Below are 25,142 nucleotides of genomic sequence, written 5' to 3'. Positions count from 1 at the left end.
ACACCTTGGGATCAGAGGCGTGCTGGAATAGCCTCTGCTCTATGTGCTGTTAAAGGAGCTCCTTTCATCGGAGCGTTGGAGAAGTCCTCTGCAGTCAATACAGTCCCCAGCACGAGCTTACTGTGTTTGCTATCTGCCCACATCAATATGCTGCTATCTCCATCCCGAAAGTTAAGACAGAATAAGTGTGCACTATATTTTTAAAAACAGGTGCCATCTCTAAATCCATTAGATATCTCTGAAAGCTTTAGATAGTGTTCTGTATCCCAATATAAATGTAGAAAATAAGTATTTCACTAGCGGTGTGCAGCTGCTATAACGGATATTATACCTAGCACTGCAAAAGCTCTATCTCTTTATGTGAGGAAAGACAGAAACCTAGCTAATATACAGATTTCCAGAAGGAGAAAGAAACGTGTTTCTTGCCCACATAAAGAACGTTCAGCACATTTGTACACACGTGTCCAGGATGATTTGTCAGTGTGGAAGTTCAAAGTGCTCACACCAGATTCACTAAGAAATGTTCCTACATATACAGCAGGCATAGAAAATAACTGCATCTATATACTCACTGCGAATGAATAATTGTTTCTTTTCTATCAAGATTGCATGAAGAAAAGCAAGAGAAATATATCTCTGAATCTTTGCAGAAGAGCTGTTTCATGCCAATTTCCCATCTGTTGCAAGGTGGTGTGCTGGATCACCAGCAGCAGAAGCACTGAAAAACGCTCAGTCGTCAGACCTGTTGTTTCTCTCATAATATAGGTGAGTTCCAGGTTTTAATCAACTTTGGGAGAAGGGCACTCTTGGAAGATCATCCCAGGTATTTTGATCACAGGCTAGTAATGAGCTTACAAAAATCTGTGAGGATCGTGTCAGGTTTTTTAAAGTTCTGTTTACCACCCGTGGCTGTTAATTCGCTGCATTTCCACTGAAGTATTTCCCTCTCTGCACATTCATCAAGGAAGGCTGCATTTGCCTAAATGGTTTAATTTGAAAATGGTTGTGCTAGTGCATGTGAAGTGCTCGCCAACTGACTATGTTTCTGGCGATCACTTTGTGCCCATGCCATGTCCTTCTGCCTTCCAAGTTGTTCTTAGTTCCTGCTTAGTGACTTCATGCTTTGTTGTGTTTACGGCCCTGCTGCAGACGACAACCGAGGTTGTCAGGAAAGTTCAGAATATCCAACGTACATTTCAAAAGTGTTTTAGTTCATTGTTCTCCCCCTCCCTTCCATTTTCTGTTAGGGCAACAGGGGATATTCCTTAGCCCTACACAACTCCTTTGCTGCCCGCGTGCCCCTGCCCGTGCCACCCACCTGTGGGCGCAGCCCTGCGCCGGTGCTCTGCCGGCCACCCCGCGGGCAGCTGGGTCGCGCTCGCCTCTGCGCTCTGACGGTAGGTCCACGACAGCTTCACGAGGTGGGTCTTCCTCGTCTGACTGCCCCAGGAGCTCTTTAGGATGAATCAAGACACGGTATCAGGCTTACTTCATTTTAAAGTACCCATCCGGTTGCCACCTGTTTGCCTTAGGTGTCAGTAAGGACAAGGCTTCCCCCTCTTGTAACGGACCAAACCAAACAGAAAACCACACACTGACACAGCTTCCACCCTTGACTTTTCCCCTTGAAAGGGAGGCCAAGTAGCCAACCACCACCAACAGTAACATGTCCAAGAGCTTTTGGAAGGGAGGGAGCGCGTGCGTGTTGGCGTTAGTCTGCAAGGGGGAAATGCCTCCCCTAAACCGCCACCTGCAGAGGGGCCAGCTGGCTGCCACAGGCTGCTGCGCGCCAGTATTTCGCTGTTGCCATATAGATCAAAGTCTTATTAATTGGATTGTTCCCCCACAAGGTATGGCTAACCCCTTCTTTTAAAAATAAAGACCTCCCTTAGCTTTGTTTCAAAATATTTTCGTTCACAATCGAGACCTGAAGTCTTCGAGTAGGGGAAGGAGTAGCCTCCAATTCCCAAGTTCCAGTCTGAGCCCTCTGGGGAAGGAAATCGTTTGAAAAGACCCAAATCACTTAAAAATATAGAGGAGGAATTGCATATTCTGCGTGTGAGACTTAAAATAAATAAATAAAAAATTCAGTCAAACCGCAGGCTAGCAGAGTTTGGATTAAGGAAGAAAAAAATCCTGTTACAGATAAAGACTTTAAAAGATTTTTCTCAAAATCTTAAGACCCTTTTGCGTTTCTTCTTTTTTAATCCTGTTTTTCTCCCCTTGTTCTCTGCCTTTCCAGACCCTGCATAAGCTAATCTGGGCGATACCCATGGCAACACCACGGGCAGTGCGAAGGACATAATGCTTTTGTGAGCGCTGCCATACTGCTCGCTTACATTTTGGCCCCAGACCCAGAATACTCACCGGCTTAGGAGGGCAAATCTACTCATAAGTGTTTCTGAATCTGCAAGTCCTAAAAAGCTAACGCTGTAAGGTTGCTGCAGACTATTTCTGCTCTTCATGCCACCTAAATGCTATTAGCATCTGCGGGGTGAGAGAGGGTGAAGTGTGGCAACCAATTTGGCTTTCTCAGGTAGCCGACGTTCCCCACCTGCGCTGCCGTTTCCCACAGGTGGGGCAATTATGTGGGGAACAGCTGAAAGCAACCAACTCAGTCAGGGGCAACACACCTCCAAGCATGCACACCACATTACAATAAATAAAGGAGCTAAACTGGCCCTGGTGCAATTTTTCCTCCAGCTTGAATGAAAAAAAATCCAAAGAGGAAAAGCAGGAGGAGAGAAGAAAGGTGCATGAGCAATGCACGTCTAGGAAACTCGACTCACGGGCAAGCAAAGGAGGTTTCTCCAGAGAGCTCTCCTTGGAGCCTGCTGCAGGCCGAGCAGCCAAGAGGAGCAGGAGAGCGATACGGAGATCTTAAAAAGGCACAGGAGGATCCGCTTTTGATATGCGTGAAGAACACTGGGAAAGGGCTTAAACAAAATTCCTGCTGATGTGTGTGCAGCAAAAATCCACCGCAGCTCTCCTGGGACAAACTTTGATGGCCTCCGCTTGGGAACACAGCTCTCGCCACCTCGCTTCTGCCTGGGAACTGGGTGCTGGCTCCTGAAGAGCCTCCCGCTTCACTTGGGCTTCGCTTTTGAGGAAAGCGTTAAACCTCTTAGTCTTCCAAATGTCAAAGCTAAGACATACAGTGTGAGTCAAGCTGGTGTAATTAATCTTTTTTTCCCCTCTTTTTTTTCTTTTTCCACCTACTCGGTAATGTCTAAGACCTACATAACTTACCCCCTTAAAGTTACAAACTTTCACCAATATATGAAATTATTTATTATAGTTCATGTCTTCTCCTTAAGACATCACTGACACAGCTCCAAGGAGCAGTGGCGTTTCAGAATGTAAACCCCCGAGAGGAGTGTGTCTTGAGAAAGGGAACTAAATAGGATGGGGGCAGCTTTGTCTTGCTCTTTCCATCATGCCATTCATTTGCGTTTTCTCGTACCTGCTGAGAACCAGACGTGAATAAATAGCAGCCTCCTCACGTCAGTCACTTCAGCGTAACTCACGCACGTGCGCTGGGGGGCACCTAGCAGTTCTGTAACGGGGAGTGGGCTACAGTCTGGATGCACCCAGTCCTCGTGTGGCGTATTTCCAACACATGAATGCTACGAGCAACTACAACCATGGCCACCGATTTTGGTATTTCACACTGCTACACCTTGTTAAGTAATGCTACTGGATGCATAGGATGCATGGAAAACAGAGCAGTCCTGCCAGCTGCAAGCACGCTTGTAGCCGAAACTGGGGGATAAGGGGGCTTCTTACCCAGGGGAGTGCAAACAGGTCTCTTTGCACTCTCATATCGAAACGAAGTACCTGGAACTGACCTCGGGTTACGAGGACTGAACCTGTTCTAGCCTGGCTATACAGCTGCAGTGTCACAGTAGAACATTAGATAGGATCACATGCCAGGAGTGGTTCAAAGCCACAAAACCATCAGATATGAGCTCTAGAGTAAAGAAATAAACATTTTTGTTGTGGGACATTGGACTGTGTTCCCTGTGAGAAGTGCTACAGCAGGCAAAACAAATGCGCAAGGAACGCTGTTTAAACAACATAGCCCTTCCCTAAACAGAGGCAACACATCCCACATTTAATTAAAAAGGGAAAGATTTTGGCAGGAACGCCACAGGGCTGTGAAAGGGTGGTGGTCCTCGCATCTAGGTGAGGGCTCTGGCTAGGGCTTGGTGCTCAGTGAAGACTTGACTCTGTGCTAGCCCTGGAGTATCCCAGCCTGCACCTAAGATTTCATATTCAGGTAATCGGGGATCTTCCTTTGTCTTATTGCACAACAAACTCTTGCTGCTTTTAATTCTAACCTAGTTATTTGCTTATCATGTTACAATCTGGGGATTTGAATCTGAATTTGAATTTTAAAAACTTGAGAGTTGGTATTGCGGGTAAAATTGTTGTTTCATCATTAAAGTCATTTATCAGACGCAATAATCGGAATTCTATTGTGCTAATGACCTTTTATCTATAAAATCCCATTTGTCATGATCAGTGTTAGGATAATGTACACACTCAACTGCACAATACACATTCTGCATTTCCAAAATTTGCCGATAGCTGCTATTGCTACATCTGAAATAGCCAAATACGTTTCTTTACAAGACCACTGAAAGTTTTCCTACGCTTTAATGAGCAGGATGCTCTCTGAACACCATACGCAGGTGATGAGATCTCGTGCTTTCCCCGCTCACGTATATGTCATTATTTAACCGTATCTGTTCTCTTTTGGATCTGTGTCTGCAAATCAGAAGCTGTTCCCATTCTCCAGCATCCTCCACTGAATTTTCAGGAATAAAAATGCATTTTAAAACATGCAATCCCACAGTAAAATGAAAATCTTCTCCTAATATTGTTTGCGAAATTGACAGCTCTACTTAACAGAAGCCATTAAATTATTTACAAAGTAGCAGCTGCTCTTGTACAAATATAGCCTTTTTGGGGCATGAAAAATAAACTAGTTGATAAGTGAGAGAGAAGCCGTTTGACTTCTCCTTTGTGTGCGGGGCATGGTATGCAGAGCCAATTCTGTACAATCTGATGTTTACAGAGCAATCGTCATGTCCGACCTCCTTAGGCAACAGGGACACAAGAAGCCTTTAAAACGCTGAAGCAAGCATTTAATCAGAACTCTTCATGCTGATCTTTGAAAAATTCAATAAGTTCAAAAAATGTAACTCCTTCTAAAGATAAAATACCAGTTTTTTGCTTCAGGAGTTGCAAATATATCCCAATGAACTCCAAGTGAACCACACAGACCTCCGGCATACTGTTGTGTTGTTTTTTTTTTTTAAAAGTAAATCGTAGAGATTTTCTGAACAGAACAATCAAGGGGGGCTGAAGAAATGCAAATGGTTAAGCAAAGTCAGTGCTATAAACCAGTATAGTTTTGTAATAACCCAAACAATCACACTTTTTTTGGTTTTTTTTAGGCATTTAAACAAATTCTTTTCTGAATAACTATTTCCATGTGAATGTTAATATTTTATTATGCATTAACTTGGTTTTTAATTTTTTTTATTTTGACCTGTTGCAATTGAGCTCTCATGCTTTTGTGTTTTGTTATTTGTTGTTTTTTTTTTTCAAAAGGCAAATAACCGCTGCAGGAGGCGTGAGACTGAGCACGACCTCACACATTATCAAGTTGCTCCGCCTTAACTCTACTCCAGGTTTTCTCAAACTACATGAAAATTATTTCTAAAGCCACTGGGTAAAATCCTTTTGGTATCAAAATCAGTAGGAAATCCCATTGCTGACTTGAGTGTGGTCAGCTCTTTTATCTGGCTACAATTGTTGTCCTGAAAATGTCTTTCTAAATAAACAGATTCTAATAAAATTGTTTAGTTTCAACCAAGTCCTGCAGGGAAACCACACAGCTTTGTTTGTGCATGTGTAAAAATATAACTCTAAACATCTCTGCCTCTATTGGTCTAGTTTTCCAGTTTATTTTTGCCTTGTTTTGTTAATTTCTAGTGCTGACATGTTTTCATTTGAAATTGTTGAAATATTGCTTTTATAGTACTCTTAAAACTCATTGAGAACAGCTGTTACTGCTAAGAAAACTGGAAAAGGTACATTAAATCAGAATATCTCCCATTTGTGTTGTAATTTAACAATTTGATACCTGAGAAGATAAGGAACTTCAATCACTACCAGGCAGAAGCAGCCCTTCATGGCAGGTAACATGTCATTATTGCACCGGTTGGATGAATGGGCATATTAGCAGCATATTCACTAATAGGCACATTAGCAGCAGCAAAACTGTTTCAGTGGATGTGCCAGGAAATTTAAGAATTAAAATAAAAGTTATGTGACAAAACGAAAGGAGGAGTTAACATTTACAAAGAACAACTCTTTTTCTTCTTTCTCTCTTTTTTTTCAGCGTAGACGGCTGTATTTCACTGAGCAGTCTGCAGCTTGCAGCCAAACCTGGCTTTAAAACTCTGCGAATGGAAATGCCAAGTCTTTACCAGCTCCGGCTGAGATTCAATCTCTTGTTACTCATTTGCTCTGCTAGAATCATACACAAAATTAAGCTAATCACTATATAGGCTGAAAAGCTCATTTTATATCTCCCTGGAGCCAGTCCTGAGGAATCACTCTAGCAGTGCCAACGTTATTTAAACAAACCAGGTGTATCTCACAGGGTGATCCAGATGTAGTACCACACTGTGATGGGTCACCAGCTGAAAGAGACCGAGTGACCAAGGATTTGCTTCAATTCCAGGCCCTTTCACTTCAAAGGCTTCACTAGTGTCCCAGCAATAGACAGCTTGCACCTCTAGATTTTCTCGGTTTCCCGGACCATCTGATGTTTGCCTTGGAATCAGGCAACAGCTGATGCACGTTAACCAGCTGCAGTGCCAAGCCTTGCAAGAGGAGCCTCCTACGGCGGCTATTGCTCGCTAATTACAGCAGGCAGAGAGAGGACATTCCTGGTGACTAGGCATTTTCTTTGTTCAGTAAGTGGTACTTTAGACCAGGTCTTTTTCTGCTCTTCCCCGCCCCCCCATTTTAAGTGACTGTCTAGAAATACCTGTTCTAAAAGAAAGCTGGGCAAAAGCTGCCAGTGAGCGGAGACATCTGGTTGGGGTGAAGGCTGCAGCACTGAAAACGTGGGTGCAACGCTCCAGAACATCTCAGTGAAAGCTCAGGGAAGACCTGATTACTCTTAAGTGATGCTCTAGAGACTCCACAGAGGCAAAAGCGCCTCTGGCATTGCAAGCCCCAACCCACAACGGGCAAAGCAGGCGCTGCTGAACTTGCGTGTTCCTTCAGCTGCTCTTCATGACGCCTGTGTACGGGGCACACCCTCTGCTTGGCACCTCCAGCCCATGGACCAAGCGTCTCTGCTCCTGGCTTCTGCCCTCTGGGCATCCAGAGCAGGGAGATGTGCCGGCTAGACTGGAGGCAGGTAGGCTCAGGGGAGAAGAAAACCATTTCAGGGGGTTAATTGAAAGAGAAATACATCTGCAAACACAGGATGCAGAAGGGAAGCCTGCAAATAAATGATGCCAGCTGGAAGCTGGCCAAACTGATAAAGCAGAAAAGAAATTGAGGGTTAAATGTTTTGGATGCTGAAGGCCTGGAGTTCAAAAAGGAGCTCAAGGAAACTCCCAGCCACCAAGTCCATACAAAAAAGCTGTAGGCAAACATACGCCTTCTGCAGGACAGCTGTACCTCAAACAGTGTTTCCAAAAGTGAATGGTTTGGACCAACGGTTAAGGGACATCTTTTAGCACCTGGGAGATCCTGTGCAAGGGAAGAAGATGCCCACAGGTGAGCAATGGCTGAGAGCAGAAGGGGCTGCTTTCCCCAGGGAAATGGATGAAAAGTGCATCTGCCCGCACTGGGTGGAAGAACAACGTGTAGCTGGGGATGTGTTTTCATTGCTTGGTGGGAAGGGGCAGAAGGGAGCTGATCCTCCAGGCCAGGAGGTGTGGGAAACCTCACAAGGCCGGGGGGTCACCCTGCCTTCCCTGAGGCATCCTGCCCACGTCAGGAGGGGGGTACCGTACCCGATGGCAACCCAGTTTTCAACAGGTATATAAGGATCGAGGGACTGCAACTAGAAATTCCTGCCTAAATCCCAGGGAGAAAACACCATTAAAAGGATGCTTCCTTTTCCAAAGAAAATCTATTTCAGGTCTGCGTGGGCTACTGTTTTCTAGCAGTGGGCTGGGGGTAGGAAAGCCACCTTTTTCCACCGGACCAGGAAGGTGTACTCAAAACAGAGGATGGGACAACGGGTGATGCGTCCCTCTGACACAACACTCTCTGCGCCAGGCCCTTCTGGTGGTTTCACAAGGACCCTGTGTTTCCAGCACCGACCCTCCCCTAGAGGCTATACAACAAGACCACCCTGGTATTCAGACAGACTATTTTTAAAATCAGCTGAGGTCAGAGTCTTTTACAAACGAGGTCTGCATCGTGCTCCCAGGCTACAGCGGGGTACGAGAGCAGCACGAGGACAGCAAGGCATGGCTGGTGACACTAAGGCTCTCGGTGCAGGAATTGCATTTACAGGTGGGAAAGTCCTGGTTGTAGTATCAACACTTCTTGAGCAGGTGCATAACTATGCCATAGTGCTGGAGCAAGGCTAGAGTTCAAGAGTTAGCTAATTGTATCTCTCTCAAAAAGGAATTGCCTCAGACCAGTTAATTTGTCAAGATAACGAATTGCAGCAATTCTCCTCATTTGGAGCTGGGCCACTAACACTGATCTGAACTGTATTTAAACTCTTGATGACAGAGACTGAAAAAGATATTGCAATACTGGAGGTACAGGTTCCTAAAGCAAAACTGCATGTACAGCTGGAGTTGAGAGGCAGCAAGGGCATGCGAGTACACATCCTGCATATCCCTTAGATATGAAGAAATTCCCTGGGGCACCGACTCTGGTGCCTGGGCAGGCAGAGTTCATCTTGAATCTTTGGGAGTGACTGAGGTCCAAAAAGGATAATATAGTACCCATCAAGTCTCAATTTCTGCAATATGAGATAACACGAGCAGAATTTTTATCTCTTCCCTTCTAAAAAAAAGAAACAGACCCCAACAGTACTGATTGGAAGTTACTGAAGGTTTTCTGGTAGCCACAAGAAAACGCCCTCCACGGCGCCGATGCTGTGACTCTCACGGCGCTGCATTCTCCCAAGCCCCAGGTCACCGCTGCGTCTTTCCTTTCTGTGCAGCAGTAGCATGAGCAAGTTTGGAGGAGAGGAAAAGCAGAAGAAAGCTTCAGTAAAAATGCAGGTTTAGCCCAATGACTGTCCTGAAAGTAAAGCAACAGCATCAGGCAAAACGAAATGATATATGCTCCTGTGCCAGACCTGCTCCTCTGGCTGCCAGGTGTTCCTTCCCCCGCAAGAGAAACGTGGACCAGAATAAATCCTGTATGTTGACTAAGGGAACAGAAAAGAATCAGGGATGAGCAATACCATCCCCGAAGGATGCTCCAGACATGCTTAAACTGGGGAGCAGGGCCAACTTCCCCTGGGCTTCACTGGAGCGTCCCTCCAAAGCAGCCAGGACATAGCCTCTGCTGCTACTGGCATCTCCTACGAGTGGAGCAGGACACCTGGAAGCCTCTTCCATTCGTGCTCCATCAGGGCTTTCTGGTGTTAGAAAAAACCAGAATGTTTTCAGAAATTATTTCATGCTATGAGGTTAAGCAGAAATAATGTCAGGTAAAGACAGGGAAGTATGCATGACCTTTGACAATGACAACGCGACTCCTGCCTCGCATTGGCACACCCTCTCCGGGAAAAGGATGCACTGAGAACAAAACTGGTTGTTGATGACTGTGCAACTAAATCAGTACCTTGAAAAGCATCAACGTGAGGAATTAGCCAGACAGCTCGCTTCAGAATATTCCTGCTGAACGATCTGCTTAGGAATGAAATGACTTTCTCACGTTATTCAGAATAATCATTCTCTCTACCTGTCCACTTAATTTAGAAAAGCAAAGTGGCTTTTATTTTGGAATAAGTGCATCCACAGGCAGAGTTCTTTCAAAACAGCTAATCTGGTCATTGCCACATGTAAACAAGCCCTTATGAATTGATGGGGACAGTAAAGAACTAGTGAAGGTATGGCCCAGGACTTCTTACTCAATTTGCAAGCACTTAGTTAGACCTATCTTCCTCAGGGCTAATACGGTGATCAACAGAGCTTACAAGGGAGCCAGGTTCAATTTAAACAACACAGTCATATGTTTGAAGAAGAAATGAGCTTTTGAAAACCGTCTCCTCCAGTTCCAAGTCTACCTGGCTTGAGTCGATCCTCACTTTTTAAGAACCACAGTCAAGTAGTAATCTAGGATGCAGCAGATCTCAGAAGTGTTGATCGACCATAAGGTTGGGTCGAAGGCTGGCAGAGAGGTTCAGGAGCCTGCAGGCTCTTCTAGAACAAGCGAGTAACTGGTAAAGGGTAACTTTATGTTGCTTGCAGCTACTTTCTTGGCTTTGGCTGCACTATAAATGTCTTGCTGTGCGCAGACTGCAGAGGCTTAAATGTTAAGGTAGAACATTATAGAAAGCACAGATCTTTGCAGGATGGGTTATGCCATACTGTGCAATAGGCAGGGTGCTTATCTGTTTTTGTTCCCAAGAGTTTGCTGCTGCTGGAGCGCTCCTGGGAAAGCAAGGGCCGTCTCAGACTGGAAATCTGGGCTGAGGTTGCTCCGACTGTGTTTGTGGTGGCTTAGGGCATGTGTCCACACAGCGTGGCAACAGCAAGAGCTATGTGGGAGATGCAAAGTGACCTAGTTCAGCACCCCTAATTCCTGCAGCTGTGCTAGCTGCTCCGTCCTGTGCAAGTGTGAAGTGAACCAAATACCAGTCACGTTAGAGACTGACCTTGTTTTCTTAGAGAAACCCATGTAAAAATGGATATAACAACACTCTTGACACTTACCTCACAGGATGTTGTGAAGCTTAATTAAATGTGCGCAAAAGCATTTTGAGATCCTTAGATGAAAGATGTTTTTATAAATGCAAATTATAATAATTACGGCTAGTAACCACCATCAACTACTGAAACAATTAATTCAGGTTGCCACAGGCCATCACAACAACGTGTGCAAAGAGGCATCAGCCATTTAATGACATATATGCTGCGTGAGAACTCAAAGCCTTAAAAATGCTGTAAACAAAGAGGAAACAACTAGACACTCGGGGCTTGCTCCTTCCGTGTGTGTTGGTTGGAAGTTTCCTCTATGATTTCCATCACCCTTGTCTTTGCATCAGGACTCGTCCCCGAGGAGAAGAGCCCACCTTAAAGACTGCATCAGCGGGATCATTTAAAGCCCCTACGATTTTTATATTTAACATTGCAAGGATATGGAAAATGACTGCAAGTAGCTTGGCTCACAGAAGCGGGGAAATAAATAAATATAACTCTGTTTTTTGTTAATTCTCCCTCTCACCCCCCAGCCCAGCCTGCTTTGGCTACAGGGTATTATCGAGCCAACTTTCCAAGGGCGAAAACAAAAGCGAAGCAATCAAGATGTGTCTGGCCGAATAGTTGAAGGCCCAGTGCACACATTTAGTTGACAACTGACTGAAATCTGAACCATTTTGCTCAGCCTTTCTTGTTGCTTCAAACCTGATTTGGGCTTAAATAGCTAAAAGCTACAGGTGTTTAAATGCTCTCCCTTGTCAGCAGAACAGCCTCATCAGACATGGTCTGAGGATGCGGTCAGACTGGAAGGGATATCCAAAGACCCCACAGGTGAATCCCAAAGAGCATGCTAGCCCACCTGTGCCCCTCAGGCTTATTTCCTTGCTCGCCTTTAAAGACGAAAATTCAGAAGAGTAGTAGTTACTAAGCACCCAACTTACCAAAGCAATTAGGCTAAATGCACTGCAGCTAGAAATTTAAGCAATGCACTGAATTTAATTTGAGAATTCATGGTCATAAGACTGAAACCTTTAACATTTAACCTAGCAGCAAATTAAATCAGCTTTCTGATCAAGTGAAAAATTCTATGCTATTGAAGTTTGAAAGTGTGAAGCACACACTTATTAAAAGGAGGTTTTTTCTTTTTCTTTTAATGAAGAAAAACTTGGGACCAGTTAGTTGCCTAATCCAAGTAATGGAAAAATGGGACTCCTATCTGTATATAAAGCCCAAATTACAAACCAGTATTGCTTTCTGGCCTCTGCCAGACTCACGTGCTCATAGTCAGTGGGTTTCACAGAAAAAAATGTTACTCAAGCTGGAAGGTTGTATAGACTAAACTTACTCCAACATCAACGAGCTTAATACCTTCAGAGTTTAACAGGAGCTAGCTTTCCATGTACCAACACTGAAAGTGCTCATGGTTTTTTCAGCCCCTTTAAAAATACTGACTTTCTAGAATACCTTTTGTGCTTTCAGAATTAGGATACGAAGTCAGGAATTACTTGGATAAGTAACTTCATAACTTCACATAAAATGAGGGCCAAGTTTTTATGGGGTCTGTGTGTATGCGTGTGTATCTGCTTAGAAAATTAGCAACACCGGTGCAATGGACAGAAAACACACTACACGGTAGGAACCAACACGTTATTTTAAACCTACAAAGTCTGAAACTTTAGTGCGATGTGTATACATGCAAGTTGTGTGTTTGCACACGCAGGCACACATCTATGCACACCCACAACATGCATACTGACACCCCGCTGCTAAGCTCTCTCAGTGACACTTGCCTGGTGTCTCTCGGCTAAATCCTATGACAGGAGATAAAACTTGGATGCATTTTCTAAATGTACCTCAAGGCACTAGGACATAAAAGAAGCTGGGGTATTAGAGCACGTCTTGTTTTAACCATCTCCAGAGCACCCTGACCGACACTTTACAGTTTACAAGAAAGGTGTGGCTAATAAAGCCACCCGAGCAGACACAGGGGCAGGTCCAGCGGCCGTCACTCCCGCGGCCAGGCTGGCTGACACCACCGGGCATGGCGGGTGCCCAAAGGCTTTAAAAGCCGATGTGACCCCATCGGCATCTGAAAACCCCAGCTGAGGGGTCGACACCTTCCTTCCCACCCCCGACCATCAGAAGAGATGAATTTAGAGGGAAAATGTAAAATTTTGGAAAGGGGAAACACTACGCTTCGTACGCTGTTTTGAAGGGGAAATGCAACCTTGTAAAAACAGCAGGTTTTTCATTCCCAGGCTGTTCCTTCCACTCCCTGGGAAGATCTTCATCTGACTGGTACCCTTCAATTACAGACTGGCATGAATACCAGAGTGGTTTGTTGGGTTTTTTAACCTCATGGAGGCAGTTTACACTACGCGCTGCCTTCTGCAAACACAAATACTTTCTCCCTGCCTATTTAAATAAACTCCGTCAGCAGGAGCAGCGGCTGCGGATGCCGCTTGGGAAGCTCAGAGCCCTGGAGGGAGCTGTGGGCAGCTCCCGGTGTTGCCTATGCTTCTGAAGGTAACCAGGAGGAAAATCCATGGGAAGCGATGCAAAAAGCTGATGGCTGATGCCAGGGAAAAAAAATCACCATGGCTCCTGCTGGAGTCCCCTCACCGCCCCATTCCATTCCCTTTCTTGCTCCTCTTCTCATTGAAGTAGACAACAGGAGTCTGGAGATAAAGATTCTGTCTCAGACAGATGCTCACCTTTTCAGAAAAAAAAACCATTGCTTTTTTAAAGAGAAGGTAATTAACCTGGTCTGCATTCTCTGATATCTGTTGAATACAGCATTGCTTGTCAGCCACTCCTTTCATTGCTCAAAGTGCATTTATTATCCATGGAAAGCAATTAATGTTCAATAGGGAAAGTTTGCCCTTACAAAGCATCTTTCCACATTCCTGCATCGCTGCAGCAATCTTTTTCTTTCCCTGCATGCCAGCACCAGTCCTCACCCAGCCGTGCATCACCCAGAGATGTTTACTGTCTTCCTGAGCTACTGCTGCAGCTCTGCCTCTTCTCTGACTTCAGGTGGAAACTCTTCCTTGCGCTTTTCGGTTGGTGGGATGTTTTTGGACTGGTTTAGGCTGCAGACGGGAACTCGGCCCACTGCAGGGAGAAGGGATCAGTCAGAGCTCAATCCTCACCTTGATCCTTTCTGATCCCTAAGGAGCGGCCTGGAGCAATACTCCCTCTGCAAGACCAGTGCTCAGCTTACAACAGGCTTACAGCTCTCTGCTGCTTTCAGGTCTACTGATGTTTTTCAGGTCTACAGTCATCTACTACTGATGATTTTGCTTCAAAATCAGCAAAATTACCTTTGGACACACCTAAACTAATTCTGGGTGAGAGTGCCATGTGAGCAAGCTGTGCACCGCCGCCCAGCCGGCATCTTCGCCTGCACCCTCTGCACCACCAACAAGGAGAAGAACCTGGCCTGAAACCACATGTAAAAATAAGGAGCAGTTTAATTTGTATTTCTGAAGCCAAAATAGATGTGCAGGATAGCAGGAACTTTCAAGCCTCCACCAGTACCATTATAAAGATCAGTGCTAACTGGAACAGTACAAAGCAAAAGAGTGGAAGGATGCAAGTACACTGAAGTATAGGAGACAGCTTTCTAAGCAAGCTGAGTAGCATAAGGAGTGGAAGAACATCATCGTGGCAACTCTTAATATGAAAATAGTCAAGGATTACTTCACAATCTTGCATTAGCAGGTGGCTGGAGCCATTTAATCAGGCATCTTTTCTGTTCCTAATGCCTATAATTATCCATTATAAAGACAAGGTCAAATTGGCACATGAGACTTTTCTTTCCCCACCCCCAACCTGAATGGGGGCAGGGCTACCAAATTTTGGGAGTCCTTGATGTGGCAGAGAGAACTACAGCTATCCACCTCAGGGAACTGTAGCGGAGATGGCACCTGAGGATCCTTGCCCTGGCCGGCATTTCTCTGGGCTGCGCGGTGCACGCTTAGGACTAACCACTCCCGTGTCGTGCAGTTACTAGAAAACTGGAAGCAGCTAAAAGAAAAGCCAGCACGCTCAGATGCTTATCACAGCAGCATGGTGCTACTCAAGATATAAACATCAATATACAAGTACTTGAGATAGTCTCAATACTAGAGGCAACTAAAGAATATTTTTTAAATTAACTTCCTTCTGTAAATACTTTCTTTCCCCAACCTGATTTTTATTTTACAACTGTACTAACTTTCAAAACTCCCATGTAACCAAAACCTGTTTGCTACCTTTGCCATCTCATTTTGGGAAGTGCCCGAAACTTTGTTTAAAAACAACTGCAAACTCTTTGATGTATGTCATGTTTCTTCATCATGCATACCACTGATACACCAAAATAAGGTAGTATTTCAGACACAAAAAGTGCTTCAAAACTAGTTTTTAAGTCTTTACACCCATTTATTCTGAATGAGTGGAACTTTTGGTTGTTTTTCTAATAGAGTATTTTAACCAACTTGTGCAGGACCCATCTGTAAGCATCGATATTAGCAAGGATCAACTCAGATGAGTCATTTAACATTTGCATATGGGCAAAGCAGTTTACCTCCTGCAGACAGCAAATTACTAACAGTATTGACTGTTTCTTTCGCCCCCAAACAGGGTATCAGATCAGTGTGTGCAGAAGCTCTTGTCCTGGTTTTGTAAATATTACAGTTCTTTGACAACTGCAGCACCAGGAACCTGAGACACACTGAATGAAATGCAGACAGGCTTATCTGTTAGTAAATAACTTCTATTAGGTGACGGAAAAACCTGAAGTAAAATGTTTCTTGCTTTCTTCAACCTTCTGCCTCTCAGTTGCATGCTGCATTTTCCCTGAGACGAAAAGGAGAAGTTGAGGATGGGGTGGTACCCCTGCACACCCCAGAACAGCCCTTTGTGTATGATGGTTGTTGTCACACTGACACCTAATGGCAGATACGAACTAGAGTATTACGGCTGATTTCCCTGGGGTTGTTTTTGCCCTATATTGTAAAAATGCCTTCAAATTATACAAAATAAGCGAGCTTAGAAAAAGGACTTCCCCTGGCTGTGTGGTCATCCTCTGGGAGGGCAGCGCTGGAAACACGCCACCGGTGGGGAGAAGCTGAGGGCACAGTGCTGGAGGAGCACAAGAGCGAGGGGCTGCGGCACGGGACTCGGATGCTGCCATAAGAATGGGCAGCCTGGCGCAGAGAGCTCACACAGTGTTCCCCAAAGGGAAAAAAAAGCACTGAAGGCTAAAACGAGCTGGCCAAACTCATCCAGTAGGCTGGTGATGGCCGGGAAGGTCCAATTCTTCCAGACCCTGTTGTTTCTGATCCCAGATGCGTTGTTTCTGATCCCAATGAGTGGGCAGCCAAGCTCTCTGACACACAAAGGAATAGGTTGGGATGGTGTAGTTGACAATGATATATGAAAATAAGCTCATGCTTCCTTCAGGGATTTTTGAGGAAACGAGGAATTTTTCCAGAATATTTTACTGTTAAAATTCTGTTTATTCTGGTGATCAGAGTAGAGTACTGTGGTCCCAACTCTTCCCTTACAAACCTAAGAAGCAACAGCAGCACAGTCAGCAGGACGATCTGGGCTTACGCTGCAGCAGACTATGCCCACACAGGCTCCAGATCCATGGCTGTGGGCCAAACATCTCGCCATTTGGTGGCTAGAAGCGAGGGTCTAAGGTAAGCACTTTGTAGCTGTTTTCCTTTGGCCATAATGCATCCTATATAGTAAAATAAATAATTAATTGCAGCCACGATCTTTCATCTGGTTAATAAAGGTTTGCATTATATAGGCAGAGGTGTGGTGAAATTTAGCAATGAACTTCAAATGATGATTCAGGAGAAGTTCAGAACTGGTCCCAAATTTTTCCTTCCACGGGTTATGTGGTGCGGTCCGGCGGTGAGCTCATGTGAGGCTCCCGATGGCTCAGGAGCAGCAACGCTTCCAGGTGACGTAAGATCATGTCCTGGGGTTATTCTGCAAGGTCTCTGGGATGGCCCCAGCACCTGCTCTTCATCTGGTGCGCCTCAGGTGTGTTTGGGTACCTTCAGGGGGTATTTTCAGCAAAGGAAATGACTAAATTTAGCAGAGGTGTATGAATAACCATAGTAAGTCGTAGCAGAAGTTAGGTTACAGGAAGGAAAAAGCATAAGCCAGCAGCTGTTATGAAACGATGTTATATTTTTGAGAAAACTAGAAGTCATGCATGGGTTTTTAACACAATTCTACAGGAAAGAATACTGTCTTCCACGTTCCTTTACAGCAAAAATTTTAAAACGATCAGTTAAGTGGGATCTAATTTATGTGAGAACGACACCCTGACTTTTTACTGATCTTGTGGTAGACAAGGACTCAAAGCTGAGCCCAGAGCCACCACGGGTGAAGGGCGGCGAGAAAGTCCTGGTGACCCCTGCCACGGGCTGCTCTCGAGAGCATGGAGCCTCCGCGCTGGCACCGGCCGCGGCCTTGCAGACAGGTTTGAAAGGGATCACTTTAAATGTGGGCAAGGGTGGGGAAGCTGCGCCCTCCCAGAGGGCAGAGGAGAAGCAGGGACAGGGGTGCTGGGCAGCCCGAGCTCCTGGCCAGGGCGGGCGTTACAGCCAGGCTGGGAGGGCAGGAGGCAGAAAGCAAGTGGCTCTTGCGTCTTTGGTTATCGTAAAGATGAAACGGTGGGACACTGGCAGTGTACCTGCAGAAAGTAACTAATTAAAATGATCACCACACACGCTTATAAGCTATTATTAATGATATCTTTTCGTCATATTATAATATTTTTCCATTTCATAACATCAGCATTGCAGAGATAACCAATGCTGCCTCACCATCTATTTTTAAGACTGAATTTTACGGTCTGAAATCCAGCATGATTCAGGACTTCTGGTATCTTGAATGCTGTGGAAAATATTATTGAAGGGCAGATATTACTCATGCACAGGTTCAGGAGTCGCAGCAGTCTCATGGCACTGAGATTTAAAGTAAAAATAAGTCTCGGTACAGACTAACTAACAGGAAGGATATTTAGGGAAAAGATATTTGAAAAAGCTGAAATGAAATACAGAGTGTATGCTGAGGGCAGAAAAAAAGTCGTTAGTTCTGGCTGTACTTACTGCCTTGTATTAGGCACTGTTGATCAGTTTTTCACCAATACTTTTTCTTAAACAGCCCATCTCCTTTCTTCTGGCCAAGTCTAGCACTTCAGAAAGTGCAAGACTGACAACAGCAATGGGTGAAAAGCTTATTCTCGGGCCCTGCTGAGCTTTTCCCCACTGCTTTCCTCAGCGATACCCTGATTAGAATGTCACCAGCCCTGAGACAGGATTTTAACAGGGGACTTGGTTTTGTTAGGCTGCAAGCATTCAACAAGAACGAACATCAGGTCATCAAACACCTTGGCTTTTGTTGCGGGAGTTTCTCAGGGGTGAACTGTCAAGCAGCCTCTTGTGCAGGAGTCTTTGCAGGAAAACAGCCTCGACCTCTGATTTTGCCCTGGGCAGTTCCATGGCATCCCCACGGAAGAGCCTGTGGTGTGGCTGGGAAGCATAGTGAAAGTGGAGGCAATACATAAATAGTCCTTCAAGGTTTTTGTTTGATCAGAAGCCAGACGTGCAAAGGTTCTCCTATTTACAAGAGCTGGTCCTTCTGAGCACAGGAATCTACAGCCTTCTCTGGATGTTGACTACGCTCTACCTGATCACTGCTTCTAAAACTCACCCACGTGGGGAACATTTTGGGGATAATTCTTCAGTAGGCCATTATAAAAAGACTTGACACTGAAATATTACAATCGAACGTTAAATGGACACCTTGCATCAGCCCACCATTATAACTCTTTTCCAATTCCTCTGCTGTCATACCACTGATGTGATGAATTGCAGCCTGTCACATCACGTTACATTACGCAGAACAAACAGGACAAAACACATACCAACTGCCAGGCAAGTATGTGTTTGCCAACTCTTTTCAGTGCGTAGAAATGCAATTGGCGAATTCCCTATCAGAAAACGAGAGGCTCAAGGATGGCTCTAGGGTGTGCGAGACAAACATGCCTCTGACACACCGTGAACATACAGATACGCAGCTCTCAGCCAGCTACAGCAATTATGAAAACAACTCCTGCTGTGATTATTTCTTGTTCTTTCAGAAAAAAAGCAGCAGTGGGTTCTGTGGCTGCTGATGTCATGAAACAAAATAAAAATACATATTAATTAATCTAGTGCCCGTGTTCAGATTTGGAGCTATTTTTATGACTGGCCAGATTTTGGCTGTGTATGTGTAAATATAACACCCACTTATGTACGCACACACGTGCATACTATGAGATGTGTGAATATACATTATGTGGCTTTTTAACTGCAGCCTTTTAGCCTACATGTGGGCCTTTTGAAGCTAATGGGAGATTTACCAGGGGCTTTTTCACAGAGCTGTAGGCAAGACTGGAATCCAGAACATATGAATATTATACTATAACGTTATAGTGTAAATCAACTAGTTTGACCTACAGTGAATTAGAGGCCATTAAATTGCATCCAGGTACCCTACACTGAGCAAGAAAAACTTGTGTTTGACTAATGCATAAATTGTATTTGGCTAAAACGTATTTCCCAGAAAGGTATTAATTTAGTCTCCATGCAAAGACACTTTCTGTGCATCAATTTCTTTGACAGTTTGTTTCAACAGTTATTTTAACTATGTGTGCTTTTTATTTAAATTGACTTTGGTCTGTGGAATCAGTGCTGAGAAGTTAAATTCCTACTTAAATTCCTAGCTGCAACGTCAACGGATACTTGAGTACTGACTTGCTTCTCTTTACTGCAATGGCATGCTATGGGCATCCCTTCGAGATCTTTTATGCTCAACTACTCTTTCTCATGTAACAACCTCAAGCAAGGAACATCTCTATTGTTTTCACTTTTGTAACTTACTTCTTGATATGTTGAGAAAAGAAGTTCTTTACTTGGTAATTAGTGTCACCCATTCTCTACTGTGTACGTGCATGAACTTTACTGGAGGTTATAGGGATACAGTGGAAATATACTGGAAAGATCTGAGATGAGAGACCTCACATCCCTTGCAATAACCTAACTGTACATAGAATAAATACAGATCAGAAACAGACAACGCCTTTCAATTTTCAGAGTTTGGAAATACTGTAATTTTTTTTGTTTATAAACCAGTCATAGTATGTGGCTATTGATACAAAAAAATATAACCCCCTAAAGCTGGCTCTTCCATTTACTGTTCTTTCTTTTTTAGTACTCGTCACATCATTTAAAATGAAGGCAAAAAATGGTTAATCTATGACTTCTTGGAAAGACTTTTTTGTATTAAATAGGGTATAATTTTACTGCTGATAGATACAACAAAATAGGAGGATCATTACAATTAAAATATTAAAGGAGAATATTGTCTTCATTTCAGGAATATAATGGTGCTTTTTAAATTACGTTCTATAGTGGGCAAGAATGTCATGATAAAGAAGGGGGGGGAAATGGAATGCCATGATTATTCTAAAGCTTGACACAAAACTATAAATCTCTTTCAAGTGAAGATACACAGATCTCTGAGTAGACCTCTGCAGCTAAGCAAACCAGCTAGCCTTTGATGTACTTATAATTATTAGGAGCTGAGGATTATGTCTTTAGGCAAAGCTGTCTAGCAGTGAGAAGGTATAGATCAAAACTGACATCATGACACAAGCAAGTGGAGAGGTGAGATGAGGTGGAGCCAAAAATAGTTTGGCATTACTATAGACCTTAAGTAAAACAAACAACTCCACTTCTCGAAAAGAACACAAGGAGGGGAACAATCAGCGCCTGTAACCTCTCAATAGAGTGAAATCCTCACGACTAGCTGGAAAATTAAAAATGTAATTAAGAAAAAGTTAAACATCAGAATAAAGAAGAAGATTCAGCAGATCCACTTAGTTGTATGGGAACGTACTGTTCCACTCCCAATGAGGCAGGTATGCCAGGGCATGAATTCAGAGCTACCACTGCAACAGGCTTCCACGCCACGAGCACTGGGCACCGCTGGCTCCTCCTGAAACCAGGGGCCTCGAGCAGCCTACATCAAGGACAGCACCCTTCCAGCCCAGGCTTTTTGTCATTTTTTTTTAGAGGGCAGGGGTTCTGGTAATGCCAGGCCTTCACATGAGCCTGTTACTTGCTAAAATCTGCATCCAAAGCCCACTGAAGATGGCAGAAATTCTTTCGCTGTGTTTAGCGGGCTCTGTATCAAATGTCGTGTGTGGCTTGATGTGTGCCGGAGTGTGTACACATGAGCACAGTTAAATAATTTCAAATTACTATGGATCTTCAAAGACAGTCATCTTGTGTGGCACAAAATTAAAAAAGTGCTTGTGGAAACTAATTTCTTGCCATAGGTTAACTGCCAATCATACTTAAAAACATTTTTCATTAAAAAATGTTCTTCTGGCTCTCTGGGGAAAAAGTCACATTATTAGCAAAATAAAAGCAAAGGATTTGATTCCAGAGGTGTTGATTGACTTAAACCGAAAATCTAAGTAAATAAATAGGAGATCTAACACTTAAACTGAAGGAGCAGAGCTCCAAAAACCTGTAGCATAAACAGCGTCTCCTGAGTCTTTCCAGATCACAGCTCACCTCTGTATTGGATGACACCTTTTAAGCACGCCACAAACATGTTACGCAGTGAAATAAAAACCATGCCCCGAAATAAAAGGCTAAGATTCTCAGTTAACTTGAAACCTGATAGCAAGAGAAAGATGTGCGTGCCAAGGAAGCGCAGGGAGTGAAGGGGCTTTGTCATCAGTGTCAGAGAGAGGGCGGGAGGGTAAGGAAGAAGCCTATTGCTTGATAGATGAGTCATTATGGATCGGAAGAGGAACAAATGTTATCAGCCAGGCTAACGCAGGGCCAGAGAAGGTTACAAAAACAGGGGGACAATTCTAAACCTGGCCTTGAAATACATGTGGGCTTACCAGGACTATCAGGAATAGAGGAAGATCTGAGCAAATCACAAGTGACTTGGAGGTGGCAGACTGTATGCAAGACCAGGCTGCTGTCTCAGGCGCACCATATGGAAGACAAAACACTATAAGGTGTCATTATTAATTATCACAAAGAACAGGTAAGCCATTCCATATAGAATACTATGACAGAACTAAGAAGTAGTTAATAAATTCTCCACTTAAGGTTCACACCGGCGATGTCCCTTGCCAGTAAGGTGAAACGTTTAGGGCCCTATATTTTGCATGTCATTTTATGAACAGTGTGGGAAACTAGACCTCAGCCTCTGTGAGAACTGATAAGATTTCCTATCTCACTTGCAAACATTATGGAATATTTCCAGAAACGTTTTAAAGTTCAAATTTAAGTGGAAAAACCTCAAGCGCTTTCACGAGACATTACTGAACCACCAAAACGTTAGTCAATCCCATCTAGCATTTCTGTACAATACAATTATCTCAACATCGGTGTTTTTATTAAGATATCTCTGTTAGAAATGTTGCCTAAACATTGGTGTTACTAATATTCTGAATTTAACTCTAAGTAGCAATACAAGGTTTCCCAATTTGCCTTTCAACCACGCAGCAGTTATCTGTCTTGTCACAACACGAATCCCTTTTGGGTGAAAGCTATTGATTTGAAGGTTAAAATCATCTTGCTAGGCCCTAATGTAATTTGTTGGAAGTTGGCCTTGGGAAACTTTCTGACACTGACTACATATGCTCTTCGTTGGATATTCATTGAGCAATGATGTCTGAAAGGCTGAGCTCTTCACCTCCGTGATCATCATTAGTTATGGCATTTCCCAACAGGCTGTGCCATGTCAGTTCTTTGCAACTCAGGTTTTACATTAGCAACCCACAGTTTACAGCACCGAACAGACGCGCTCTTCCACCACGGGCAACGTTGTTCCAGGAGTGTATATGCCAGGTTACACCCATAAACAGAACTTTTATAATATTATAATAAATGTTGTCGATACTGAAGAGAGTCCTCTTTCTTTTAATCAAGCAAAATGAGGTGCACAGCATATATTTTAGGCAAGGCTAAATGAGAACTCCCTGACCTCGTTAAGGAGCTCATAGATCTTCTGCAGAAATAATTCAACAGAAAATCTTTGGCAGAGGAAACCACAATATCTGTGGTCACTGGTCTGGTGATCAAATGGGAGCGGGCAAAGAGGAGACAGCTAATGCAGACTCTGAGATGAACAGTACCATTACTTCAATCTTCTCATGCCTCAAGATGCATTTTCACGAGCTGTCAAACATGAAATCTTAGGAGAATAATTTTCTGTAGAAGATTTTAATCAGTTGAACAAAATATCTGATTCTGCCAAAACCATAGCTGGGAACAGGTACCTGACACCTCATCTTGCTCAGCAATGTTCTCACCAAGGTACTCTGCTCTGAAGGGCTACAGGTGTTTTTACCCATGCACCCAGACGTTCTGAGCTTTGAGGGTGACTTCTTCAAAATGGTGTATAGCAAACCAAAATCAGACGACGCACTGAGAAGAGCTAAAATTCAGAAAATTCTAAAATAATAAATCTATCTTTTGTTTTATCTTGACACGAATCTTGATATATGTGAGGAATCTATCAATGCTTATAGAACTCTGGATGACATCTATACATTTGAGCTGAAATTATATTGTCATTCTACGTTATTTGTAGGAGCTTGAAACTTTTCCAGAAGTCTGAGTTTGAAATATATTATGTTTGAAGTGAGCCCTGTACACAAAAATATCTTGACAAATTAAATCTATCTGGGGCAAGATGGAGCACTCTTAAGGGCTTGGGAATCAGCCAGGAGCACTGACTCATGTTATTTTCAAATAACAAATTTCAAATAGCGTTGAGCTAAGTTTTGGGGATGGGCTAGCTCAAGAAATATCATCAGATGTTGATATACGAGAATGGTCCCCATTTGTACTATTTAGGACCACATACTGTAATATGTATATTAAATACGCTGTAGAGAGGCCTGATACGATCTAGGGAGTTGTTCAGCATAACTTGGGACCTGCAGCACTCGTTGCATCTTGTTGCCTCTGTTTGCTGAGGATGCAGCCTTCTCGTAGAAGCCTGAAGTGGGTGCTCAAGAAGTCTGGGGTTTGCTCCGGGAACGTGACTCCGCGAACTGAGCGGCTGAAAGCCCCAGAGCGCAGGGACGAGATGAAGAGGACTGCGCCTGGGAGGCAGAGACTTGTTTGAAACTGCATTTTAAAGCTTCTGGCTCTGGCATGAGTTTTTCTCCCCCTCTCAAAATGTTAGATAAATATAGTAATTTACACCTAAAGCACTTGTTATTTTTTGTTATCACTGGGTCCATAAAGTTTGTGCCTTGCGACACTTTTTTGCTAACAACAGCTTACGAAACAAAAACATCATCACGAAAGGACGTTGGAATAAAGTATAACAAAACAAAACCTGTGGCTGGGATTTCGCATGTTTAAGGTGAGATTCAATCTGCAGTGAAACAAACTCATGGGAGATCCCTGTTTATTTTCATATAAAATGAATTGGATGCAAATTCATTACTGTTTATAGAGTGAATCTCAGTGACAGTTTGTCCCAGGGGCATTGAAAATTATTTTAAATCATTCTGATAGTTAATTATTCAGCAAACGAGAACACTTTAAAGACTTTATCATATAAAATGACTTCAATAATTTATATTTATGGAGCATTACAGAGGTAACTGTAGGACTGCTCTGAAGGAGGGGAAGACTGTGTGCTTGCACATTTATAAGTGAACTGTACTAACATGATAACTATATCTGACATGCAAGTAAGACATTTGTGATCACCTCGGGTTTCTCCTCTATCCCTATCTTTGCATGTATGTCTGTAATACTATATAAGGCTCTCAGTAAACTTAAAAACAGCCGAACTTCAGAGATTACTAACAGCTTTAGTTTGCAAGGAATTAAATGAAGACACAGATTAAGGCTCAAATTTTCTGGATTAAGTGTAAGAGAGTAGATAATGATCACATACAAGTCTTGGGTATCTCAGTCATATTAGGTGCAGAGGACAACTACCTAAAAAGTAAAGGAGAAAGCAAGGGAGACGGAACTGTATACTTTAAGGAGTGCCCAGTAACAGATGACCTGAAGAAATGTCATTTTTGGCAATTCTAGTGGTGAAAGGGCTTGACCAAAGGCCCAGCTGTGATGCAAAAAAATTCTCAAAGGGATTTCAGCTTGAAAA

General features: G+C 43.6%; 1 protein-coding gene across 9 annotated transcripts in view; it reads right to left on the bottom strand.

Annotated features, from left to right (window-relative positions):
• WDPCP (WD repeat containing planar cell polarity effector) overlaps positions 1-25,142 on the bottom strand; it is a 157,565-nt gene that overhangs the window by 17,354 nt on the left and 115,069 nt on the right. For 8 of the 9 annotated variants that reach the window (XM_080389571.1, XM_080389570.1, XM_080389569.1 and 5 more), the window contains one exon: positions 1,319-1,454. In XM_080389571.1, the coding sequence (XP_080245697.1) occupies positions 1,319-1,454 (136 nt within the window). Of the gene's footprint in view, positions 1-1,318; positions 16,985-25,142 lie in introns of those variants that run through there. The other variant, XM_080389577.1, reaches the window with a different exon arrangement.

Source organism: Falco punctatus (genome assembly GCF_963210335.1).
Source record: "Falco punctatus genome assembly, chromosome: 5".
In the NCBI taxonomy this organism is placed as follows: domain Eukaryota; kingdom Metazoa; phylum Chordata; class Aves; order Falconiformes; family Falconidae; genus Falco; species Falco punctatus.
This window is presented reverse-complemented; position numbering and strand designations above follow the sequence as displayed.